Genomic DNA, 26,225 nt, shown 5'->3' on the forward strand with positions numbered 1-26,225 from the left:
TTTATTGACATGCAGTGGAGCTTATGGAAGGCTGGATGTAGTCCTGGGCAAACCACTCCAGGTGGTCCTGCTTTGGACCAGAGGTCCCTTCCCACCCCAACCATTCTGTGAAGCCACTTTTTCCTTTCTATTTATTTATCTGTAAAGCCATAAAAACACACACAGTAGCCTTTTAGAAATAATCTTAATGATCTTTCCTGAATTCAACGCAAATAAAGAGAAGTTGTGCTTGGTTCGCCTAAATGGTTTTAGGTACCATACAGAGTCAAGCTTGGTCCTTGGTACCATGAAAAATAACCCTGAAGACTTCCTCGGGATACCGTTCAGAGCATCACCAGCATGGGTCATACCTGTCCCCCAAAACTAAGAGTTTGTTTTTCTTCTGCCAGCCTGAGATCACTTTATTCATAGCTATATGTGTTAATTCTTGCACTTTTTCTCTATTACAGAAACACATATTCAAGTCTGGGCTCTTCCGTGAATAGAGCTTTCCTTGATTACTGTCAACGTTTCATTCCATTGTGTCATCTTGTTTGTCATTTGATGTTATAATTTCCTTATTTTACAATGTTTTAACTACATTGGCTGCAACTGCTGAAAGAATAGCTAGTGATTTTGGGGGTCAACTAGAAAGGCTTTCAAAGGATTTGATTAGGCAATTCATTCTGCTAATGTTACAATAAATTCTTTTTATTTGATTATGTAAATGAGTGTTGGTGCATATCCACTTTGGCAAATTACTGCAAAGTTTACTCTTCTCTCCTAAATAAAAAGCTTTCACTGGCAGAAACGCGAGCTAAGGAATGTGTCTTATCCAAACACTAAGGTGCTCCCCGTGAGCCACCCCAAAATACTTGTAGTCAGGAAAACAAAGCCTGTGTTTACCTGGCAGAATTCACCACAATGATGTTCCTGGGGTCATGTCCAGGCCACTACCCTGAAATCAAAGTACCTTAATTCACGAGCAGCAATAGAGATGGACACAGATTCACAGATGTGCTTCCTCGCATCCCCACGTTCAGGTCTTCCTCCCAGCAGCTGCTCCATTAGGAGCTTCCCAAAGGGCTTGTGAACCTCCTGCCCCACCACCAGGAGAAACTCTGAAAGGTCTCAGAGACCTTCAGTGAACCACAACCATAGTTTGCAGTAACACAGCGCAACCCGTCACTAAAACGTCCATCCCGTTGTCTGTATACAAATACAAGCTGACCTCCACCATCTCCTGACCAGGAAGACTCCCACCCCTACTCCACTTTATCTGGCCATCTTTGAGGTACAGAACGCTTTTAATGTCTTCACCTTTCTCCACCCTGCATTTGCTTGTATCTCAGATAGGAAATGGACTCATCTCCTCTGAGACAGAGGCGAGGTCTCCTGGTTTGACTCCATTAGCAAGGTGGATTAAGACTGACCCAGCAGATGACTTGGGGTCTAAGAGAGGTCCTTAATGAGGGCTGAAAGTGAAGAGAGTAGGAGATAGAGTTTTTTTAACATAGACTGAAGGCAGAAGACTGACAGAGGGCTCCTGCAAGCCAAGGAGATGACTGTGCCACAACTGAGGACCTTAGCGGTGCAATGGTCCAAAGCCGGAGAACGGAGAGGGCTGTGAGCCAGAGAAAAGGCAGAGGGGAACGTTGATAAGCAGATAAGCAACAGAGGGAGAGTGGTGGACCCTTCTCCAACGAGGAGGAACGCCTTGTCTTGGAAATATATGGGAAGGGTAACTAGATGGGTGGTGTTGGACAGAGGACGATCTCTTTGGTGTGACGATAACCTATCACGGGAAGATATTGAACCACGGCGCGAGCATGCGACCAAATCCTTGAAACGCGGAGGAAAGACCACAAAGGTGGGACCTTCACAGCACCAGACCTCTCGCCAAAAGCACAGAAAATTGATTTATTATGGCTTGCTTTCTCTGTATTGTTGTTCTCACGCCCACAACATTTAATTATTAAAGTCTATTCATCCCTTTTTGTAACTGAGTAAGACATGAATGAATTGCGGCAAACATCTTAATTACTTAATAATGCTCTAATCAAAAGCTTCAACAACTCTATCTGGAAATACAAGTTGTTTTTCCATTCTGATGGCCACTTATTTCTCTCTAGTGATTTTTAAGGGAAATGCAAGCAAGAGACTGCGACATACTCTGCTCCCAAACAAACTGTAAATCCCAGTGTGCAGAATGGCTGATTATTAGACCCTTTTTGGAAAAACTGTCTCATGAGGTGTGACCGAGGGGCAGTTGCTCCTGAACTTACTTCTCAGTGCAAACACAGATGAAAAGACGGGGTTCCAAGCAGGAAAGAGAAGTGAATCTTCCTTCTGCAAAAGGCTTATTTTAAAATACCTTCCTCTGGTTGCTCTGATTGCTCTCACTGCCAGTCACTGAAATACCAAGGGCAATGCTGCCAGTACTGGAATGTGGGCTATTTCAGTATTGCAGTTCTCAGGAAACGCGAAATAAAATCTCTCACATTAAACACTAATGCTCCTACATCTAGTAGCATTTCATAAATTTATTGCAGATTACCCAAACACAGCCTTATGCCATTGCTCATATAAGCACTTTGTAGGAATTATTCACTTGTTCCTCTGCAAATGTCTTACAGTTGTCCATATAAGACGTGAATATAAGAAATATAAACAAAAACATATGAGTAAATTGATCGTTCAGTAGTAGTCACATAAGCTTATACTATTCCAAAACATCTTTATATTACAAAGAACGAAGCTGGAATGAGTTAGCTTCAATTTAAATTATTGTCCAAACCATTCGACAAGAACTTCTAAAACATCAGTAATTTTGGTTTAGTGGCCTTGTATGTATGCAAGAAACAAAAATAGCCAACTTTTACGACTTTTACTGGCTGAAATCCTACCCCATTTAAATTAATTCTTCTGCCAAAGACTTCAGTGTTGCTGGGAGTTCATTAAGTGGAGTATAAACATTATGCCCATTATGACCCATCCCCAATAGAAGTGCAAAATTAAGACTTAATCACACCCCTATTAAAACATCAGTCCGTTTTTTGAATAATACTTAGGATTTCTTCTATAAAATGTCTTTTGTGTTATTTACACAGCATGAACACGGAGCACAGAGGATTTTCAACATCACCAAGTAATACGGACTGGCTGCTATCACTAAAATGACCTCTATAACTCGTACTCTTGCACAACAGCAATGCAGACATCAGAGACTGAAAGTCAATCCTGTTTTAAGGAACTCTGCTACCAAACAGGTTTTTTTTTCTCTTAAACTCCGTACTCTCCCCAGAACGAGCAAAAAGTTGGTAAATTAATGTCAAATCTCTGAAAATTTTAGTAATATTTTATGTCCCTAAGCACTAAAGAGCGATGTCAGTGTTATTGGTAGAGAGATGATGATCTGCATGGTTAGAGCCCAGACCACAGCAGAAATGTGATTACAGGTCTCTGGCTGTTTCGAGCCCTCGAACAAAGTAGCGCTAAATCTTCCAGGCCTTAAAAATACCCTGCAGTAAACCAAATTTCACCTGCAAGGTTAGGTCTCATTAACAGCCTTACAAATCCAGGCAGATACGAATCTCTAACTTGTCAAACGAACAACTGCGTCTCACAGAGCAAGGTCAAACACTGTTCCAGCTTCTAAATTAATATTGTATAGGCTGCGCCTTGCTTTGAACCTGATTTTATATTCTACAGAAATACGCTACCTACAGCTTTTAGGAAATCTGATAATCAAACATGAAAGTCCAGTAACAGCTTTATGTATTTTAGATTACTTTCCTACAGAGATTTGAGATTTCCCTGTTACGGTGACAACTACGTCTACTTTCTGGAATTATTACACGATAATAAAAGTCTCTGTGTATTATTTCATGTGCTCCTTTATGATTTATGATTCATGACTCATTAATAAAAGGGTGTAGCTGAATGTTTCCAAAACAACAGAAATCTCACATCAAGATTCTTGGACACTGTGAATAATTTGCTACATCAACTAGACTTTTGTTGATCAGGATTCAGGAAGGCATCTTATTTCTCTTAGCTGCACCTTTCATTAACACACTTCTTTAAAACCTTCTTGCCTACATAAAGTCAGGTATTTATTCAAGGATCTATGATAAGTTTCTCAGTTTTCATCATCACCATTAATTTTTCTTAAGCTCCCACTTATAATGTCACCACCTACTTAAAGCTGAAGAGACCAGAAAAACGTAAGCTACAAGTAGACATGAAAACTTAAATCCCATACAAAGCAAAAGAAAATTAAATAAATTAACAGTGGGCCATATGAAACAGCAGCAGCTTTCAACCCCTGTCTTGCTGCAGAAGGGTTAAAATGTATTCAGGACCAAACGCATTTGTAAATAACTATTTATTCGCTGCAGAAAAACCCACGTACCTGCGGAGACGCGGGGACAATCTGGCAGCATCGACTCCACCGGCGTGTCCAGGGGCTCGGAGCTGGACACCCAGTTACAGCAGTTCTGTGGGGGCAGACAGGACATTTTTGGGGTAAGCCAAAAACCCAGAGGGACAAAATACACACGGACTTTGCACGTAAGGGCAGCGATCACACCAGAATACCCAAATACCCTGTTGGGATGGGGAGGTACGCTACGCTAGCTTATTCACACTAACTGGAAGTGAAATGTTGTAGTTTTATACTAGAAAAATAAAAAGAGTACGACCATAATTTGCCGTATTTTAATCTGCTTAAATAGCATGTCTTCAAGTGCTACTTTGAGTGCCAGTGGACTAAAGCTTGGACCAAACAGTGCCTGAATTATCCACTGCACATTTTAAGTTCTTCTCAGTCATTAAATAGGTGTTGATATAAACACTGGGCCTGCTCACTTGCAAACACTAAGAAATCAGAGTTTTCCAGGGTGTTTTGATGGAGTACACTGTGGGAAGAATGGCTGTGAAACCACAAACCAACAGATTATAACTGAACGGAAGCCATCACGATGGTGGATTGATATTGAAATAACTGGAAATACAGCTGAAATGAATTGTGCATGAACATTTAAAAATGCAAATACTGGTCTTTGGGGAATTACGTTCAGGAAGCATTTACATTTACCTTTCATTCCTGAACCTCTGAGTAGGATGAATTTACCATGAATTGTTTTAAATGCTTTGCTCCAAATACCACCAGTCCAGGGAACTATATGAATTAAAGTATTAAATAATATGCTTCTAATAAAATACATTGAAACTACACTAAAATCACTGAAGATTTAATCATAAAGCAACTACTTTTTAAATATGATTGCGAGCCGGACTAAAAGATCTACATGGCTTCTCTTATTGCAAATCTGAGTTTTCCCTTTCTGAAAACCTGATTAACTTCATTAAGGGGGGGAAAAAAACCACAAGCAAACAAGCCAAGAATGCACAATTTTTTGGAAAGACCCAATGAATTTTCAGGCAGATTTTTAAAAAATCATCCCATCAATCATGATCGTAAAAATGGATGATTGCTATTCCGGTAAACAAGCATGTATTGTGTATTTGTAGATGCTTGCTGCCCTAGTTGTGCACCATGGAGTCCGTCCTCACTGTGGAAAGATCCTTGACTGGTAGATCAAGTGTCTTATTGTATTTCCTTAATTCATTCTGTCTGGAAGAAGATGTCAGCTGTGTTGCAGTGAGGAGAGAATTTCAAAGGCTTCAGTCCCCACCAATAAAGGGCGAGGAATGGCTTTTGAATAGATTTGTCAAGGCAACCCTACTGTTCTGGGACCAGGGAGAGCAGGAACAACATAAAGGAAGGGTTGCTGTATGAGATTAGAAAGTGAAGTTCACAAAGCATGGCAGATTTTTGTAAGAAACAGTAGATCAATGAAACTATTGAACTCGATGGAAGAGGGAAAAAAAAAAAAAAGAAAACAAACACACTACCCAGTAATGTAACTTTTTTTAGTGAAAAATGGTTAAAATGGAAGTATTTCACAAAGGCTTTAAGGTTTAAAGTAGTAAAGCATTATACATTTTACAATTTGCATGTATAATTTTAATTAACAGATGAATGTGAAATTGCAAATGTAAGATGGTAGAAATTATAAAAGAAGTAGAATTTTTATGAAGTATTACATTCATTTGAAATAAGTAAAATTAATATTAACTACTGATAGAACACTACATCAGAGAGCTGGAGATAATACAGAAGATTAGCACACAATTAACCAGCTTTTATATACAATGTGACACTTGCCTGTAAGAAATAAGTATTCTCGAAAGCAGTGTCAAGATATGTAAATGGATGATTTGTTTTATCATTCATCACAGCTCCTAATAAATTCAAAAATCATGACTTCTATAGGTACTAAAAATAGGCCACCAATGATACAGGAGAGATAGCTCCAATGAAGAATTACTTTTTTAACAATTCATTCTTTCAATGACAGCAATTAGCCCTACAGACAGGCAGCGATTAGGTGTATATTTTAATTATTATTCATTTTACCAGTAGCCTTAAACCTGATTAAAGTAAGAGATATCCAGGTGATACGCTAGTCTTAATACCACTCAGCCACACTTCACATATGTAAAATTCTTCTTTCTTATAGGAGATTTTCAATGCTAATGTAAGTTATGACACTCCATCCACTTTTTAGGCCATTAATCATTTAACTTATTCTTTAAGATCTACTTTCTGCAAATGAAATTAAAGGTAATGCACTCGTCTTATCCAGACTAAATGCTTAAAGAAAAATGGAGTTGTCAGATTCAAATTACAGGATTTAAAATTTCAGTTTTACTACATAACATATATTTTAAGGTTTTGATTTCCCATAAAGAAAATGGGGATTTTTCTGACAGAGCCTGTAGGGGTTACCATTCTTTATATTTTTAACATTTAAGTCAGAGCTGTCAGGCTGCATCCCAGGTGATTCTCTATTCCCATCAGTCACGGCCTATAAAACTGTAAGGTTAAGTCAGGAACAGGCAGTCTGCACAGAAAGTTTCACTAAATCCACAGGAAAAAGTCAAATCCAACAAAAAGTTCAGGATGTGACCAGTTCAGATTTGCCATGCGCACCTATTGTTTTAGAGTTCTGCAGCGGGAACGTGGAAAACATGGACAAGAGCCCGATCTGCCGAGGAAGAGACTTAAAAATGGAAATTTAGTTGGTCCTGTTTAAAAAATCCCATGATTTTTAAAGGGCCAGCAACCTCACACTTAATAATTAAAAGAATAATGAATGCACGGCAGAATCCTTCACCCAAAGGTGGAACTCGGTGATGCTGGCCATGGACCACCAGATCACCTTGGACCAAAACGCCGTTGGTAGTTGCACAGTGGCAAATACTCTGACTTTTCACCCAAAAAATTCAGAGCGCTACAGCAATAGTCAGATCTTATGAAACTGCTGAGAGAACGGGGCTTTTTCCAGGTATGAAAATCCTCAAACTATGTAATGAAGAGCCCAAAGGGGCTTCTCCACTGTGGCCAGATGAAACCAGGAGCCCTGGGTGCACCCAGGACGTTGCTCCACATGTTGGGCAGCTCACGGTATATGCGTCGATATTGCTGTGCAGTGGGAAGAAACACTGGACTCGATTCTTATTATTGTGGCTGCTACCTCTGAAGTTCAGAAATGGCTTTAATCTTGGTTATTTTAGGGGTTGGCATGGGCACGCGGTTTCCGCGCTCCTGTAATGTGCTGTCTTTCATACCTTAAAGAAATGGAAGAGGTCAGCAGATAAAGACGTGTTTATAGAGCCACATAGAGACGTATATACCCCAACTCTTCAAAAAAAACCCGGCCTCACCTCTCGCATCCACTCTCGAATAGTTTTCCCAACTTCTTGATGCCACACATTGTGAACAGAGTCTGTCAACGCCACAGCAGTTACCTTATTCTTTACTTCTGTCTCTCGTTGAATCATCTGTTAAAAAATATTGGCTTTAAGTTCTTTCTTTCTATTGACTAGAGTCTGCTTAGTCACAGATAATGATCTTAAATTAAAAAAGAAAGAGCAGTACAAGTTCAATACTTCACTTGTTTTAAAGTTTATACAAATCCTGACGGCTCCAGAAACACAGAAAGACCCAATGTTTTTGATAAAAGAAATAATACTAACTTTTAACTGACTGAACTATTCAGTCCTATTATTTTCCATGTGGCTTGACAATTCTAGGATTAAAGGTATCATAGTGAAAAAATGGAAGATTCCCTGAGGACACCTTTTACAAGCTTCTCCAAGTTCCCATTTCTGTGCTTCAGGGAAGCTGGTACCCGTGGTTCACTGTAAGCTACTCATGACTATCATCTACTAATTTTCAGTAGATCGCTGTAGTTTTTCTGATGTACAATCTTACTTTGACTTGTACCTTTTTTTTCTTCTTTTTCTATCCAATTTAGCCACCTTGCACTCCCACCATGGTCCCAAAATTCTTTGTGGTCTCTCTTATACATATGCCTACCCAGCTAACGCTGGAGCCCCTCAACATTTTTAAGGATATTAAAGAGACTCTGTTGTTGCAAATGACAGTATGACTAAACAATATTAGTTCTAAAACCAATTAAATGATTGCTGCAAATAACATGAGCGAACTGACAAAGATGCTGCGGAATTCAGCGCTGCTTTGCAAGATAAAAGGGACTGGGAAAGAATAGTTTGATATCAAAGAGAGACAAAAAGGTTTTAATCTCCTGACACGAGTGACCCTAATTTGTAACACTGGATCAAAGAAAGTATAATGAATTATACTTATAAACCCAGCATTTCGCAACTAGTGACTTTATCGCTGTGCATGCTGCACTAAAGTTAATGTTTTTTTTTTTTTTCAGCTTCGTTTTTGTATAAACGGCAACACATACAACATTTCTAAAATCAGGCATTCTTTGTTCATGCTCTAGTAACTGCTTATCCACGTATAGGCTCTAAAGGAGACTTCTACATTGTGGACGTGAATTGTATTTTGCACCAGAAACTTCAAAATAAACACCCTGATCAAGATTTTTGACACCAAACCAGCATTTATCCATACGTTATGTGAACTATCTCCCGGTTTCTTCAAAATATCACAGATAAAAATGCTTTTGACTAAACACTCTTACTACCATTTCTACATAACTGCAGTATGATATTCTGAATTTTCACATCTTACCTTTTGTTTGCTTGTTTGTTTGTTTGTTTACATTACACACATTTTAAAATCAGTGCAATTGAACTAATATTCTAAGGGTAAAATATTCACCACTATTGGCCAGGTAGTGCTAATGCAGAGCTCCCCGTTCCAGATAAAATCAGGCATCCACCTTCCCTAGTCCTCTCTCTTTGGTAATGTCAGAATTATAGGACTCAGGAATTCAGCTGAGCTTAGGACATCTTGGGCAAGTGTGCATTAAAAATCTCTCAGATATAATCTTTCTTCATGTTTTTTTTTTTTATTTAAGTTTATCCTCCTGTGGGGAACCGTAAATATCTAGAATTTCTGGAGGATGGGACATAACAGGAATGTGCATGGGGGGCAGAATCACACATTTAGGATAAAGTAGCATCTATTGTATGATGAGCTGTATGGTAGCTCCTTTCAGCTGTAGCACGATACCGATGTTTTCAGCCAAACATCTGGCACTGAGCATTGTTAACACAGAGACGGCAAAACTCCCTCCATTATAAAACCATATGTAAGAACACTGAATGCCCCAGGATGATCTTCAGGCCAAACCACTAATGATTCTGCTAAACTGGGGATGAAACCCCTGAGCTCCAGATGATGGTGGAGCCTCAAAACAAAGGTCTTTACTGACGCTATAATCCTCCTCCCCAAACCCATGTAGACATGTCAAGCACCAATAAGTGCTTTGTCTCTCAAAGGGCTGAGTCACTCACACCTTCGAGTGGCGTGGTTCAGCAGAATTTGGACTCATTACAAATATCTAATCTGTAATATTCTCTCCTCTCCCTCTCCCTCTCCCTCTCCCTCTCCTCTCCTTTCTATTCTCTTCTTTCTCTTCTTCTGGTTCTGTTCTGTTCTGTTCTACTCTACTCTACTCCCTTCCCCTTCCCCTTCCCCTTCCCCTTCCCCTTCCCCTTCCCCTTTCTCTTTCTCTTTCTCTTTCTCTTTCTCTTTCTCTTTCTCTTTCTCTTTCTCTTTCTCTTTTCTCTTTTCTCTTTCTCTTTCTCTCTCTCTCTTTCTCTTTCTTTCTCCCTCTTCCTCTTCCTCTTCCTCTTCCTCTTCCTCTTCCTCTTCCTCTTCCTCTTCCTCTTCCTCTTCCTCTTCCTCTTCCTCTTCCTCTTCCTCTTCCTCTGGTTCTGTTCTACTCTACTCTACTCTACTCTACTCTACTCTACTCTACTCTACTCTACTCTACTCTACTCTACTCTACTCTACTCTACTCTACTCTACTCTACCATGTATTCTGTTCTACTAAGTTCCTTACAATTACACTAGGCCCCAAAATGTGGTTCAGATCTGACAAACATCTGAAAACACTGTTTTTTAGACTGCAGCCTTACCATTCCCTTTATCAGGCAGAGCCATGTGCATGAGATGAACACCGAAGAGATGACCCTTTGATTGCAAGGGGAAGACAGGCTGCTTTTGGGAGGGCTGTGGCTAGACCAGCCATCACACCAACCCAAATGCTTTACCTTTATGTAACGTGTAAGGTAGCATAACTCTGCATCTCAGAAATCTCACCAGAAAAGCTATTATCTGAAAGAGACAGTATCTAAAACCACAAGACCTGTAAGCCACACACACCCAACTCGCACTATATCTGCCGTATACTGAATAAGTTTCAGAAACACATTTGGCTGCCCTGTCTTGCACAAAACGCTATGATTTAAACAGGCAAAGGAGCAAAAATATCATTGTCCTTGAAGTGCACATACCTACCAATTACTCAGAGCTACTACATGCTGGGGGAAGCTTAAAATCGTCACCAGCTCATTGTGTTCCAGCATGACTTCCTCCATGAAGGGCTGGTCTTCAGAAGCATGGCTAATGACCAGCAAGGGAAAAAAATCCGCTCTGCTTTGGAAAAGCGGTCTTTTCTCAAGCTATTGTGTCCCACATTCCTGTTTTGAAAACCAGCCACCCCGTTCATCTAAGAACATCACCTTTTTCTTCAAATCACAAGGAAACGTAGACACACAGTTCCCTTCTCCCTTCCTAGGCATAGCTCAGGCTCGCTATCCTCAATTTCCCTGTGCACATGGAAGAACTGGCACCCATCTCTTCCTACTCTTTCTTCGCATGGTACACGCAGTCTTTGCTTTTCAGATCATATATAATACGGGGAGTGACATGTAATACCTGACACATTACAGATTTCTCTACATTGAGTCCAGCAGAAGTAAGTTTTGGTAGGCGCCCATGACCTTTTAAACCAAATTGGACAGAAAACCGACAAAAATAACACATCAAGCGAAGATGTATTGTGCATAACCTTCACTTAAGCAAGAAGTCTAACGTGTCCATCCCTAAGTGGCACAGAAATGTCACAGCAGAGCATGTCAAACACAGGACACTCAGCTTCCACCATAACAGCTCAAGTTCTCTGCTACAATGGGACAATAACTGATAACAGTAACCAAGGAGAGCAGATCCAGGTGATGCTCAAGCTGCAGCATCTCTTATCAGGGATGATAATTTATCCTGCAAGAAGATACAAGAAGCCTATATGCTTTTGGCCACGAAAGCTTCAATACTCAGTAAATGGTTCAGATTCAACGAACTGATGGCTCACAGTTGAAACATATTTATCTTTTCTAAAATAATCTTGAATTTACACGAACTTTAGAAGTTAAATGAGTAAAATTAAATTGTTAGAGTAAAATATATCAACATTCAACACAAATGTAGCACTCAGCTGCCATTCAAACTTGAGATAAATACAGAGTTCTACCAAATTCCAAGGGAAGGATGCTATGGGACGCACGATTTACACTTCCCAGGACTAGTTTTATCCCATGCAGCCAGTACGAACTTTTAAAGTGGACATATTAAAACTGAAGATATTTAATAGATCACATGCTATCTACATTTTTTTTTTTCCCCAGGAAAATAGTGGATTTTACCGAAACAACAGTTGCAAACAAAGACCTAAGGATTTTGTCTAAAGTTCACTTTATACCTTATCCTCTTTGTACATCAGTAAACAGGAAGTATTTACAGACCAGGAATGACTTAATTTCTTGTTCAATGCTCATTTTCAAATCTTAAATTATTCTCAGCTGAACAGATTTTGCAGGAAGGCATCTCTCTGCACATCCCTTCATTGGATGGCTTACGGCTCCTCTCATTCCCTCATCTTCTTCCAATAATTCATTTATAGGCAGAATTAGGTAAAGCAGCACTTCTCTGGTAGGTAAACTGGTTCTCATTTATTATTGCATCAATCAATACACCACTGTGGGTGCTCTAGACTTTCCCAACCACCTTTTCTATTCAGGAATTTTCACTGTATCTTTGTGTTCTGTTTTTATAGTCACAATAATGTTTGGGTTTGTAATTTATTAACCATGTACTATCACTACTTTATATTTTATTCAGTTAGAATGGGAAGTCACAAACCAATGTTCACTGCAAGAAGTCGGAAAGCATTCAGGCATCTCTTTAAAAGTTTTCTCTATCCCAGTGGTTGAAAATTTGTTCCTTCACTTTGCAAAAGAAAATGTCAATTATCTATTCGCACAAGTATTCGACTCTATCACTTACATGAGCAAGAACCTGAAATCCCCTAAAAATACATTCCTTAAATTCGTATGTGTTAATTAACCATTTATTGGTCAACTTCTTAATAAGTGTTTTACTGCTACACCATAAAGTCACATGGCAATACTCTGTAAGTTTGTACTACACAATTATCATAACTTTATAATGACAAAAGGTTGATACCCTTATTACCTGTAGTTTAGTATATAAGACATAGGCTCTTATATGTATATTACATATGCAATACATTTAGTGTGTATACATATATTTACAATAGATGACAAAATACCTCTTTACTACCTATTTTATAGCACAGCACTCTTGGCAAACAGAAGCGTTAGAATGCTGAGAGGTGACTCAAAGGTCTGGTCCCGCAAACATGAAAATCCATTAATATCCCAGTTGGACTTTAGGTAAACGGCCTGTGAGACTAACTCTTTGCAGCACTGATTCCATACTCTTTATACCTATTCTAACAAATTTTAAATGGGTAAAAATCCAAAATTCTGAGAAAGGCAAAATTTAAAACATACGTCTTTTATTTTTATGTGCTCGGACAATCAAATCAACCTCCATCACTTCAGATTTGAGGGATACTTACTCCTCTGAGTTCCTCGTAATTACGTATGAGGAAAAATGGTTTAAAAAGAAAAATTAAATGCCCACAAATTATACTTTCTCTTGAACTTTTGAATAAACGTTTCATCTACTTCCCCCGTCTTCCACTGCAATTTCAGTTGTGGCATGGTGTTTCCATGGTATGCACTGGGCTTGAATGGGCCTGTCTACAACAAGCATTTGCCTTGGAGCAACATAATTTTGACGCAAGTCCTCCATTGTCTCCAGTTGCCTCACACTGGTTTGGGTCTCTAAGAGGTTTTGGCGTGTTGCAAACTGAATTCCTCTCAGAGGAAACTGAACTGGGAGCTCCTGTCCAAATGTTCTCAATGATTTCCAGAAGCGAAACGCATCTGCGGTGGAAATTCTGGTGGATCAAAACGGGATCAGATGGATTCTGAAATACTTGTAAACACGGTGGTGGCCGGGAAGAGAGAAGAAATCATGTGGCAAGAATGGTTTGTGAGAGGGCAATTTGCATTTAACACTTCTGGAAGGATTTGAGGATTCTTTCTTAGAAACTTAATGTGCTCTTCTTGGAGCTTGGTACATGTCTACGGTCATTCAAGATACTCTTCCACCCCCTTTTCACCCAATCTCACACAAACCCAGTAGCTGGTCTATTTAAGACCTCGCACTTGAGCTAATGCCTTTTCTCAGGTGACAAAGACATCTCTTTACCATAAGGATTATAATTCTGTTTGTTTGTAGGGTGAGTTTGTCAGTCTGGGATTCCCAAGACCTTTCACTGTTTGCTGGACAGAATTCCTGAATCTGTGATATACTCTCAGTTTCTTCCACATCTTAAAATGGTATTAGATCCTCCAGTCTTCAGTAAATACTATTCGTTAGAGATTAAAAGTACTGAGCATACTCGAACAGCACATAGCAAAAATAATAAATAATCCAAAGTTAAACTAGTTCCCGTTTTCAATTAGCAACAAGAATAAATTTCCCTAAATGAATTCACAGATGTGATAAAACCCTGCTCGCAGCAGACAAAGCATTTGAAACACACCATTTTTCTACACAGCAAAAGAAAACATCTGCAGAGATACAATCACAGAATGACCACAGCCAAGTACTTTCTGATATTTTGTTCAAAGATCTATTGGATGTTACATCTACAATTGTGATAGCTTTCTACAGCAATAAATCACACTGAAACAGTAATAATAATGCATGAGAGTATTAGAACAGATTGCTTATAGCATCTGGAGTCTAGGACTTGTTCACACTGTAAACTTATTTCTGCTGCAGAACTTCTACGGAAAGTTTCCACACATACTGGGGGTATAAGTTCATAAAAATCAATAATTATTAGAAAAACACTTAATTCTAAAATAACTCAAGATTTTAAAAGCGTAGGGGTCACCTCCCTTATGCATAGCTCAGTAAAAAAAACCCAACCAGCCAAAGAACAACCCAAAAAACCCTGTAACCAAAATTCTCCTGGTAATATTTTGTGAACAAAACTCATGGCTCTCTGGTATAAAAACCTCAGTCTTCAGATTTATTAAAACTTTAAACTTAATAATGCAGTTCTCCCTCTTCTCTTGTCCTTAGTGTCTTACGACAGAGAACTTACAGAATAAAAGCCTGTGAGGACCTGCAATAATGTGGAGAACACCAAGTTCCCAAACAGAGACAGTTGTGCTACCAGAGGGACCACGGGCAGGACTACCTACAACTTGTCTAGGATGAATGAAGCCTAACAGTTCAGTAGAAAACCCATCACATAACATAAACTACATAAACTGGTATCACATCCTGTGGGCAAGAAATCTCTGATTGAGTTCCCTACATCTTCACCACAACAGTTCAAACCAAAACAAATGGGGGGAAGTGGCATCCTCCATGCTCCAGAGCACCAAATGTTGGCATTCTGCAGGTAGTTTCATGGCAGACCAAAAAGATAGGTTAGACAAGAGGGCTTGGTCAAGATCTTCCCATCAAAAGGTCAACTAAAGCAAATAAAAGCCAATGTCTTTTTAATGAGTCTTGGGATATTTCAGATGTGGAAGTTGTTGGGCTATTTGCCTTTGGGCTGCTGCAGAACTGCCATGATGGCCAGAAAAGGAGGTTTGGAGCAGTTGGGTCTAGCTGGAGTCAGCCAGTTGGCATTCCTTCCTGGCAGCAGCATTCTACCGTCCCAAAGCTGGAGATCTGAGCTGAGGAAACCTCTGTACATCTCAATGGCACGAAAATAAATTAGTGAAGGATCAACAGCTTCCATGTTCTCAACCAGGAGCAGAGCATGGAGCCTGGTCAGTTGTTAATGTTCCCACATGGCTGACTGCAGCAGGGAGATGGTGGCTTGCCTCTAACATACGAGCTCAACAATGGTCCGCTCTCAGGAACGTGGAACTCCACCAGGGCCAATTCACACCGCCAGGAACCCACCTAGGAATCCTAAATTACCATGTGCAGTATTTGGCACAGCTGATGCTGAAGAGCATCTGACACTTGAGCCAGGTTGGGTATGTCCACTACAGCACGTGAGACCCCAGAAAATGATATTTTAAGAATCCACACAGTTTGCTAAACTGTATTTCATTTTTGTGTTCACAGTTCATTTGGATTCGGCTCGTGGAAGATGTTGCATGACAATGACTAAAGCTCCAGCACAGCAGAAGATCCTTCACTGCTCTGGCTTTTCCATGTGTCTATGAGAGCAGCATCCTCTTAATAGAGATGCAGGAGGTTTTCTGGCGGGAGGCTGTATCACCTCTCCAAGTGACATGAGCTCAGCCAGCGAGAGCATTCCTCTGTTGGAATCGATGCGCAAAACCTGCACAGGAGGTTTTGCTAACATAGTTGTCTTGGCTGAGGCGGTGAAGGGTTTTTTACAGGCTCTTAGCTGACACATCTTTGCCAGTAAAACCTTATGCTGCAGGTCATAGCTCCGCTTTTTCTTGGTTTACCTGGATCCCCGAGGCACTGCTTAGCTGAGTGCCAGGTCTAGTTTGAAACAGAAACATTAAATGAAATGAAATAAATAAAATGAAAATAATAAAATAAAACAGTGAACTGCTTTAATAGGAATCACCTGGAGACATGACTGACAGCTCAAAGTCCTGTAGCATCAGAAAAGGTCACGATTTACTAGGACTAGGACTAGGACTAGGACTAGGACTAGGACTAGGACTAAGAAAACGGACTAGGAGGTGCGGGTGTCTCTGCTTGAAATTGGGAGTGTGATCAGCTTCTTGCCCCAAACTCGCCAGCCCAGGCCCTTTTTTTCACAAAGACTTTCACAGCTCCAAGCGTGGTCAAATCACGAGCCATCGTTTCCAACACACTCCCTTGCTTGAATGTACATTGGAACCTGGGCTTGCAGCCTGGCTTTGCAGTCATTAGGCGCGGCTCAACAGCGCTGAAGAGCAGCAGCTGGCGCACAGCTGGCCCTGTCCTACCTGAGCGAGGTGCCAAACGCTGCCCGAGATATGCTGGTGAGCAAACAGTGATATTTCCAGCCTCGCTGGTTTTGTTGCTGTTGACGGGAGTGGTGGGAAGCTCCAGACTCGGGAGGTGCAGGGTCTGGGGTGCAGACGGATGATTGAGTTACGGCGACTCCTCCGCTCGCCGCCTGTCAGGCTCGCGCGGGCTCCGGCGGCAGCAGATCGGAGCCGGGTTGTTGATGCTGCTACCAAACCTCGGCCATCTGGTCCACCCATCTGAGGGGATGCGGCCGCTCCAGGGCACAGAGACTCATCTGCTCCTCAGTTGGGTTCTGCGACGACACCGTTTTCAGCCCTGGGGCTTTCAAGCCTGGTCAACATCTCCGAGGTTGTTACTCTGGGTGATCTCAAATCAATTACAAAGTGGGGCTGGACAGAAATAAACCCTCCTTGTGCTGGGAGAAAAGCTCTTCCTAAGGTACTTGCTTGAGCTGAGCATCTTTTAAATTACAGTGGACCAGCTATGCTGTATCTAAATAATCAGTGTGCATATGATACAGACCAATAAAACAACTGATTTACTGTTAGCCTGTCTGGCTGGGCTCCTTCTTTGCATCATGTGGGGTGAAAAAGTCTAAAACAAGAATATGCAGGTTCTTGGAATCATATTTACTCACTTAAAGTTAAATAAAACACAATGATGCTAATTCTTTGTGATGACAAATTAGTTGAAATAAACTGCTCCTAAAAATCAGGCTGTAACAAAACCATTAATACACAGGGCTTGAAAATGAAATGATACAAGGGGTTGGAGTTTTGTTTTGATATTTTACCATCACGAAGGTAATGGTTCATATCTAATGAAAAACGTGGCCTGATGTAAGTTATGGAAGTAATTTTCTCATGTTTTAATAAATGCGTAAATCCAGAACTCAGTCTACAAGTGAACAATCATATTAGTGAAATGAATGTGAAACAATCAAGTAAATAACTGGTTTTACGTGTTAAGTATCAAATACAACAGGGTAAAATGCCATTACTTCTTCATTGCTCCTGTCTGAATGGTACATGGAAAACATTTATTACAACTTTATGCAAATCTCATGTTACTGCATTTTTCAATGAAATAGTCAGTTTCCTTATACTTCATTTTACACCTAGAGAAACAGAGAGAACTGCACTGGTTTAACAACAACAAGAGTAAATCCTCCACGGATTTCTGGATGCTGGCTGCACAAGGATGAAGCAGCTGCCCCTATTCCATCGCATGTGTACACAAACGTTCCAGCCTATCTATTAATTTTTATTAAAAGACCAGACTTAAGAAAAAATAACAAAAAACCCAAACAACAAAACCTGAGAAGAGCTGAGTGTTGAGCTCAGCACCTCACAGATGGACACGGAGTCTGACGCCCTTGTTACTTAAACACAGACAGCTGGATTTCCACTTCAGCTAGAGGATAAGACAACAACACTCACTCTTCCTGTCCTTTGAAGCCTCACCTTTGACTCCTGCAGCCCCCGAGCAGCTTCAGGAAGGAGAAGTGTCTCCACAGGCAAGGCCTCTGAGCAAGAGGGTACGTAAACTGAAACTTCTGGGTTCATGCAAACTCACGGAGATAATTCTCTGTGCGGTCAGGGAATGGCAAATTGTGATTTATTATTGCAGACAACCAAAAGGGAGGAGCGGCAGCTTCCCTCTTCTTTCCCTCTAAAATGCTGCTGCCTCATGCACGCTGCTTCACCAAAAAAAATACACGTATGCGTGGCTTGAAAACCAAATTACACCAAGCAGACCACGCTACGACTGACATCTTCGAAGTCTGAAAAAAACAGCGAAGAAGAAATACTAGATAACTTTTTATCAGGCCCATTGATCAGACATTGGACATGATGTCAGGTATCACACAAGGTTTTCCACCCACTCGTGAGATGGGGAAGAAGCAGCAAGGCTAAGAAGGGTCCACGGAGGAGATATTTCATATGCAGAAGGCCTTTGTGAAGCAGCCTGAAGGATGTGTAGCTAATCTAATATGACAAATGATTCCGATAAAGATCTTCCAATTCAGAGTACAGAACAGACTCTCATAAACAGCATGCATTCATAATTAAATGTCTGGTCTGTGCTCTGTGACAACAGCTGCCAGGCACAGCTGTACCGGCAGAAGAAACCTCAGGAGACACCACGCATGGACCTGGTGTCTATCAGGTCTGGAGATTCAACATCCAGACAGCTGTACCAGCAGAAGAAGCCTCAGGAGACACCAGGCATGGACCTGGTGTCCATCAGGTGTGGAGAGGCAACCTCCAGACAGCTATACCAGCAGAAGAAGACTCAGGACATAGTGGGTATGGACCTGATGTTCACCAGGTCTGGAGAGCCAACGTCCAGACAGCTGTACCAGCAGAAGAAGCCTCAGGATACACCGGACATGGACCTTGTGTCCATCAGGTGTGGAGAGCCAACCTCGAGACAGCTGTACCAGAAGAAGACGACTCAGAAGACACTGGACATTGAGCTGGTGTCCATCAGGTCTGGAAAGTCAACCTCGAGACAGCTGTACCAGCAGAAGAAGCCCCAGGACACACTGGGTATGGACCTGGTGTCCATCAGGTCTGGTGAACCACTGTCCAGACAGCTATACCAGTAGAAGAAGACTCAGTCAAACACCACAAATCATCCTCAAGAACTTAGTGAAGTAGCCAAAGACGTGATGCCAGGTAGTAACGAGCCAACAGAAGAATGACTCCTTACATTTCTTAATGTAAGGAGTGCTGTCGTGTTTGCATGTCAGGACAATGGGTGCTGCACAAAAAGCACCAAAAAATCCCAGCTTCCCACGTAGGAAGGTACTAATTTATTACACACAGCCCTTCTTTGGTGAAATAACTTAAACCCATAAGCACAAGCCTTGAAGAGAGACTGATATGTTAAGAGCAGGGCATGTTTGTTTTCACGGGTGTTAGGAAATGGAAGAAATTGTTCTGAAAATTTTGGGTTGGACTCCACCTTTGTTGGTTGCACTCAGATTGCCAGACCAAGGCTTGTCTCTGGTCCACCAGGCAGGACCTGAAGACACGTCACCCTGTGACCATGGGATCTCCAGGGAACTCATCATGACACTACAAGACCCTGAAGATCAGCTGAAGCACAAGAGACATCTGCTAAATTTTCTGTGCTCTCTGAATTTTCTGGTGTGATTTGAAAAAAGGCCTTCTGGGAATTTAACTACTTACCCTTCTTTTTAATCTAAAAGCTCATCATTTTCAACTTAAGAAGTCCCACTTCAAACAAAAAAAAATTCACAGATACCACGGAAGGCAAAAGACGCTGTGTGAAATCTGCAAATTCTGGCCCTCATCAATAAAAATTCAAAATGTTAAAAACACAGGATAAGGCAGAAAGTCAGCCCCTCTTTCCCACAGCATTTCATGCCTGCTTTGTGTTATATATCTACCAAATGATAAGCTCCTTGAAAGAGAACCATTCTCCTTTTGTTTGGTCCTGAACACACAGTTGGAAGTTCGAGCATCTAGCACGCAGAGAAGCATTCCTGTATGCTCTTTGCCTAATTTTAAAATAAGTTAAATAGAATATACACAATAGCCATTTAGTTAGATCAAAGGCAGCTGGAGCCACCCTTGGTGTTTATTTCCAAACCATTACACATCACTAGCGAAATATTCCCCATGACCCTCTGATCTCGTGAGGTTCATAAGCAACGCTAAAACCAAAAGCAACCGCGAGCTTTACTTCTGCTCCTTTTCTTCCTGGGTCCTCTTCAGCTATGAAACACACCTGGTTAGATTTTCTACATCTTTATTTCAGCAGCACCAGGGCAGAGCGGGGTCCTGGAAAGCAACCCCCGACCATGGGGTTGAAAGTCATCACATAACTGGACCACGATAGCAAATACTGCTCATAGCTCCCATTACTGCGGCCTTCCGGGGCTTAAAAGGGTCCGATAAGAAGGACGGGGGCAGACTTTGAGCAGGGCTTTTTGTGACAGGAAAAGAGGTGATGGTTTTAAACTAAAGGAGGGAGATTCAGGGTGGACATGAGGAAGGAATTGTTGTCCCCGAGGGTGGTGAGAGCCTGTTCCAGGTTGTCCAGAGAGGTGGTGGATGAACCTTCCCTGAGACATCCCAGGCCAGGCTGGACGGGGCTCTGAGCACCCTGAGCTGGTGAAGATGTCCCTGCTTATGGCCCTTCAACCCAAACTATCCTGTGATCTCTGGGATCCTTGAAATCCATATTCACGCTCTTATAAAGATGAGACCCCAATCGCGTCGCCAGTACTTGGACAGAAAAGTCCACAAACCAGACACAGTGACCTGAAGGCTTCTGCACACTTTGGGAGAGACGTGTACCAACCGAGTGTATCAGTTTATACCACACTTTAGACATACATACAGTGCTAAATCACAGTTCAATCTATACACATGCACTTATAGCCACGTACATGCCCTTTTAAGCTGCACCAAGGAGCATTGTTATACCAGGACAAACGCCTCGTTGGGAGGTTACCTCAGTTGGAGTAAATTGTTTTCTAAAGTAACAATTAAAGTCTCAGAAATCCCGATGCATAGACAAACCTCACTCTGCAGAACCCATATCGAGCCTGCCTACTCCTAAAGCACCCTGGTGCAGCTCAGAGCAGTGGACCCGAGCTGGAAATGCTGGAGCAAAACCAGCTTCCCCTGGTGCAAGGGGAGCGAAGGTTCACGCCAGACTTGGAAAGCAGCTTCCCCGAGCTCAACAACAGCTGTGCCGCCAGTGTTTTCAGTTTATTTATTTCCCCCACCCCCCTATAACCTTTGTGTGAACTTCTGAAATGAATGGCTTTGGCGTATAAACCTGCACTCCTGGAGCAAAGGGTGCCATGAAGATGACAGTCCTTCATCCTCACCCCTGGTACAGCCAGCCTTAGATCCTCCCCGGCTTATGGGGCTGGAGATGCAGGTGTAGGTAAACTTGAGCAAAACACTGCGAGCAGGTCACAGAACACCCTGGTGCAAGGACACGGAGAGAGACTCAGATCCTGCGGGAGCCTGGACAGCCTGAGACTCCTGGTGGGGCACAGCGGCTGCTCTGAGTGCCGTGGATCTCCGAGACATCAGAGATCAAAGCATTATTAGATGCTGATGGTGTGTTTTGGATCACAAATCCTCCCCCTCTACTCTGCCCTGGGGAGACCACACCTGGAATATTGTGTCCAGCTGTGGCCCCTCAGTTGCAGCAGGACAGGGAACTGCTGGAGAGAGTCCAGCGCAGCCACCAAGATGCTGAAGGGAGTGGAGCATCTCCCGTGTGAGGAAAGGCTGAGGGAGCTGGGGCTCTGGAGCTGGACAAGAGGAGACTGAGGGGGGACTCATTCATGGGGATCAATACGGAAAGGGGCAGTGTCAGGAGGATGGAGCCAGGCTCTTCTCGGTGACAACCAGTGACAGGACAAGGGGCAATGGGTGCAAACTGGAACACAGGAGGTTCCACTGAAAGATGAGAAGCAACTTGTCTGGGGTGAGGGTGGCAGAGACTGGCCCAGGCTGCCCAGGGGGGTTGTGGAGTCTCCTTCTCTGCAGACATTCCAACCCGCCTGGACACCTTCCTGTGTAACCTCATCTGGGTGTTCCTGCTCCATGGGGGGATTGCACTGGATGAGCTTTCCAGGTCCCTTCCAACCCCTGACATTCTGGGATTCTGTGATAAATACATCATTTGGCTTCTTTTTTTTTCCTGCGCTTGCTGTGGTTTCCAGAGGAGATGGCATAGTATCGCAAGCCAGATAGCTTGGCCATTGAAAGCCAAGTGTGAAAACAGTGACAACGAATCCCACCCAAGCCATGCCTGCAAAAAACAGATAACAAACGCGTGTTGCAGCACACAGGTGTTACTGGCACACTTTTTTGGCTTCGGTTTCAAGGGTGAAGCCATGAGTGTGTTGGGCAGATCAACCCCTGCTCTTGGGAGAGCAAAGACCCCGCACCAGACATGTGTCCCATGGGTTGGTACCAACCACGCTCTGCTCAGCATCTCCACCTGTTTTATTTTCCCCAGGTTGAGGTGTTCGCAGCAAACTCCAAAGTTTATGCAACTAATGAGGGAGCCAGCTGATGTGATCCACTTGAACCAATGAGGCCTGGATTGAGAAAATATCATTTCACAGAATCACAGAATGGTTGGGGTTGAAGTGACCTCTGGAGATCATCCAGTCCAACCCAACTGCTAAAGCAGGGTCACCCAGAGAAGATGGGACAGGAATGTGTCCAGGTGGGTCTTGGATTTGGGATTGATCAAATACCTAATTCTGTACAAAAGTATCTGCAGCACACCTGCTGTCTCAAAAGAAATTTTCTTTTCCTTTGGATAGTTTTGGGGAAAAAGTCGTAGTTTTATAATGGGTTGCATGCATCCCTATGGACATAAACAGACCTCTAAACCATCAAAGTGATTTCCATAGAAATGTACCGAGCACATACAGCAGACAGCCATGGTTTCAGGTTCATATATTAATGAAGCAGAAATTACATTCCCTTTATAGCAGATGTCCTCTGGCGCTCCTCTAGCTTAAGGAAAGTAGCACTTCAAAACGCTGACAAGAGCAAAGTCTATAAACCCATCATTTAAATATCTGACAGTAAGCACCAGTAAGAGACGGCACTGGAAGATGTACACTCAAAAGGGCTCTTTTGCAGGTACTGGGGAATTTCCTCTGTTTTCCCTTGTTTTCAGAATTTCATTTTATAAAGCTCTTCCAACATTTATCTGAGCACACTGTCGTGGTATTAACCACGTACTGCACGAGAACCTACTGAAGTTATGGTTCCACGGGGTTAGTGCAGCCCTAAAACCACCAAGAAAAGTGTTTTCACACTCTATGTCAAAATCAATTTTACTGATATATATGATATTTTTTCTAAGATGAACACATTCAGTAATTTTCCTTTTACTTCTCCCCAAGCTTTATTTGGTTTGTTTTTTCGCCCCCAATTATGATTTTATCTATTCTAGCCTAATTTGGAAGTAAATTGGAGCGATGCCACGTGGTTTAAATTAAGAGATATCAGCCCAACTCTTGAGGAAGCTGGTAACAACTTTTCAGCAGTGGTGCTGGTGGAAGGTGACGGTGGCGGCTGCTGTTGGAACCCAGAGCAGCTGCGACGGTGCCGGTTCAGCCGCACTGCTCCGATAACTTATTATTTGTTTTCGGTTTATTCCTCCTTAAAGGGTTTGAGCTGAGACTCCCGACGCAAGGGCGAGGAGCGATCTCCACCAGACACTGGATACAGATCACTAATGCATCGCACAAAGGCCACTGAAAAGCCATCAGCTGGGAACAGCTTTTGGTCACCACTAAACAGGGGCAGATTTGAACCAGTGACCTAGAAGTGAAAGACTTTGTAATCTGATTACCAATCCCTTGAGCCATCCCATCCCTCCCCTTTTCTTTTTTACTGATAAGAGAAAGAGACTCTTATTACCTAAGCAACTTTTGTAGCCTGTTAGCAATGCAAAAGCTTTCATTTAGTGCTTAAAAAGGAAAGTCTCATGGGCACGCTTATTAGCCCATCTCGAGCGCAGGCTCTGTATTACTTTTCCCTATTAATTTCAAAATAAATGCATTGGTATAAAAGTGTAGCACAATGCTTTTTCTGATAATGATTTATAGTAAAGTTCTTGCTGATTAAAATAGGTGCTGATGAGAGGTTTTTGCATAGCTGTGGAGTCAACAGATCCCTCTCTGGCAAACGAAGAGACAACACACTCCTTTTGTCAGCAAATACTCCAAAGAATATAAAGGCATTACCGAGGTATGGTGCGTATCGCAGATGATAAGCATCTAAATCACTTGTTTTTCATACATAAATCATACTTTTAAACAACCACGAAGACGCGCTTTCTCACTCAGAAGCAGGACAGTTTGGTAAGTGCTATAGTCTCACCATCAAATACAATTTCAGTGCACAAACCGGATCTCGCAAGTACGCCAAAACCCATTTAAATAGCCTTTAAGAGATGACTAAGCCATTGTTTCTGCTTTTCCTTCCCAGTCATCTTCTCAAGACCCTCGGGAAGAAATCCGGGAGACCTTTTCTGACAGTTTCCTACCTCTTTTTTTACCTTTTTTTTTCTTGTTTTTTGTTTTTTTTGGTGGCCTGCTTATGAACACCGTTTCCTTCAGCCGCAGGTAATAAGTGATTAGCGACAGCATAGCTGGTTGTGTTGTTCTTTGCCATCCTACACCCAGCCAATGTCTCAAAAATTAATGCAAGTGTATCAGGATCTGAAATTAACTTTCTTATAGCCATAAGCAACATCCCACTAGGAGGGGGAAGAAATCTTATTATAGCAGTCCTGGCATCTCACTGCTTGTAGACTGTCGGTACGCACAAAATAAGACATCAAACTATAAAATGGTGAATGCAAAAGGAGTTGCTCTGTATTGATTACATTTTTCTTTTTCCTTTTGCTCACGAACCGATAAAGCAAAACTACATGATGCTGGCTCTTGTTAAATGACATATCTATTACTAGAGATCACGTAGGAGACCAGGCTGTACGAGACTACTACGCGATTATGCAGAAATAATTAGCAAACTGACATATTTATAATAAACATATGATACTATCCTCTGGAGTTGTGCAGTAACTTGCAGGAGGAATTTTCAGAAATGCATAAACTCACTGTTTAAAAATATATTGGCAAGAGCTTGGATGGCTCAAAATCAGTTTGACATTTACAAGAGATTATGTTGGACTGAAATAAAATACTTTCAATTCACTCTGCACAAAATATAGCCCGTCGTTACATTGGCTTCACTTTGATGGCCAAGAGCTCTGGCTAGGACAGTCTTTTAGGAGTTTATTAAAAAAGTAATCTTCCTATGTAAAAAAATCATTACATTTCAAACAGCTGAAAATTAGAAATTGTATGTGGAAAAACCTGTAGTTACATTAAGCACCCATCACCTTGACTAGGAGATTTTTGCAGGTATCAGGCAAACAAGCTGTTAAATACGTACATCTATGAATACCTGGTGTGAGAAAATGTATATACGCACTGAAAGTCAGCAACATTCAACCAGAAATGAACAGTCATGCCAGACATCATGGAGACAGAACTGAAAATACACCAGCTTTGGTACAGGGCCCGATCCCAAATCATGGTTTAAGCAATAAACCGTGCTTTGGACCACAGGACTTAATCTGTTGAACTTGAGTGCTGGAATTTCATAGCAAATTAAAGAGCCTGACCTGGGCAACACGCAGAACTGGTTACTGCGCTTTGCTGGTTGCAAAAGACACCGACAAGGTACCGGCAACGCTTGGTGTCCTCACCTTGAGCCTGGACATTATTATTTTGATAACATTTCTAACACTGGTATTAATTTTCCGATGTTTGTGAAAATATACCTGGTTTTATTAATCCAATTAGCTTGCCTACTCCTTTACAAATCCCAGCCAAAATAACACTACTAAAAGAGACTGTGAATGGAAGAAACATTTGAAACAGCAACTCAGGTGATTTAGT

At 41.7% G+C, this 26,225-nt stretch overlaps 1 protein-coding gene across 5 annotated transcripts in view; it reads right to left on the reverse strand.

Annotated features, from left to right (window-relative positions):
- Window positions 1–26,225, reverse strand: part of ARB2A (ARB2 cotranscriptional regulator A) — a 264,973-nt gene that overhangs the window by 68,859 nt on the left and 169,889 nt on the right. For 4 of the 5 annotated variants that reach the window (XM_065046978.1, XM_065046977.1, XM_065046979.1 and 1 more), the window contains 2 exons: window positions 7,774–7,890; window positions 4,394–4,478 (listed from right to left, as the gene is read on the reverse strand). In XM_065046978.1, the coding sequence (XP_064903050.1) occupies window positions 4,394–4,478; window positions 7,774–7,890 (202 nt within the window). The remainder of the gene's footprint in view (window positions 1–4,393; window positions 4,479–7,773; window positions 7,891–26,225) is intronic. The other variant, XM_065046981.1, reaches the window with a different exon arrangement.

The sequence above is a fragment of the Columba livia genome, chromosome Z, assembly GCF_036013475.1.
Source record: "Columba livia isolate bColLiv1 breed racing homer chromosome Z, bColLiv1.pat.W.v2, whole genome shotgun sequence".
NCBI lineage: Eukaryota > Metazoa > Chordata > Aves > Columbiformes > Columbidae > Columba > Columba livia.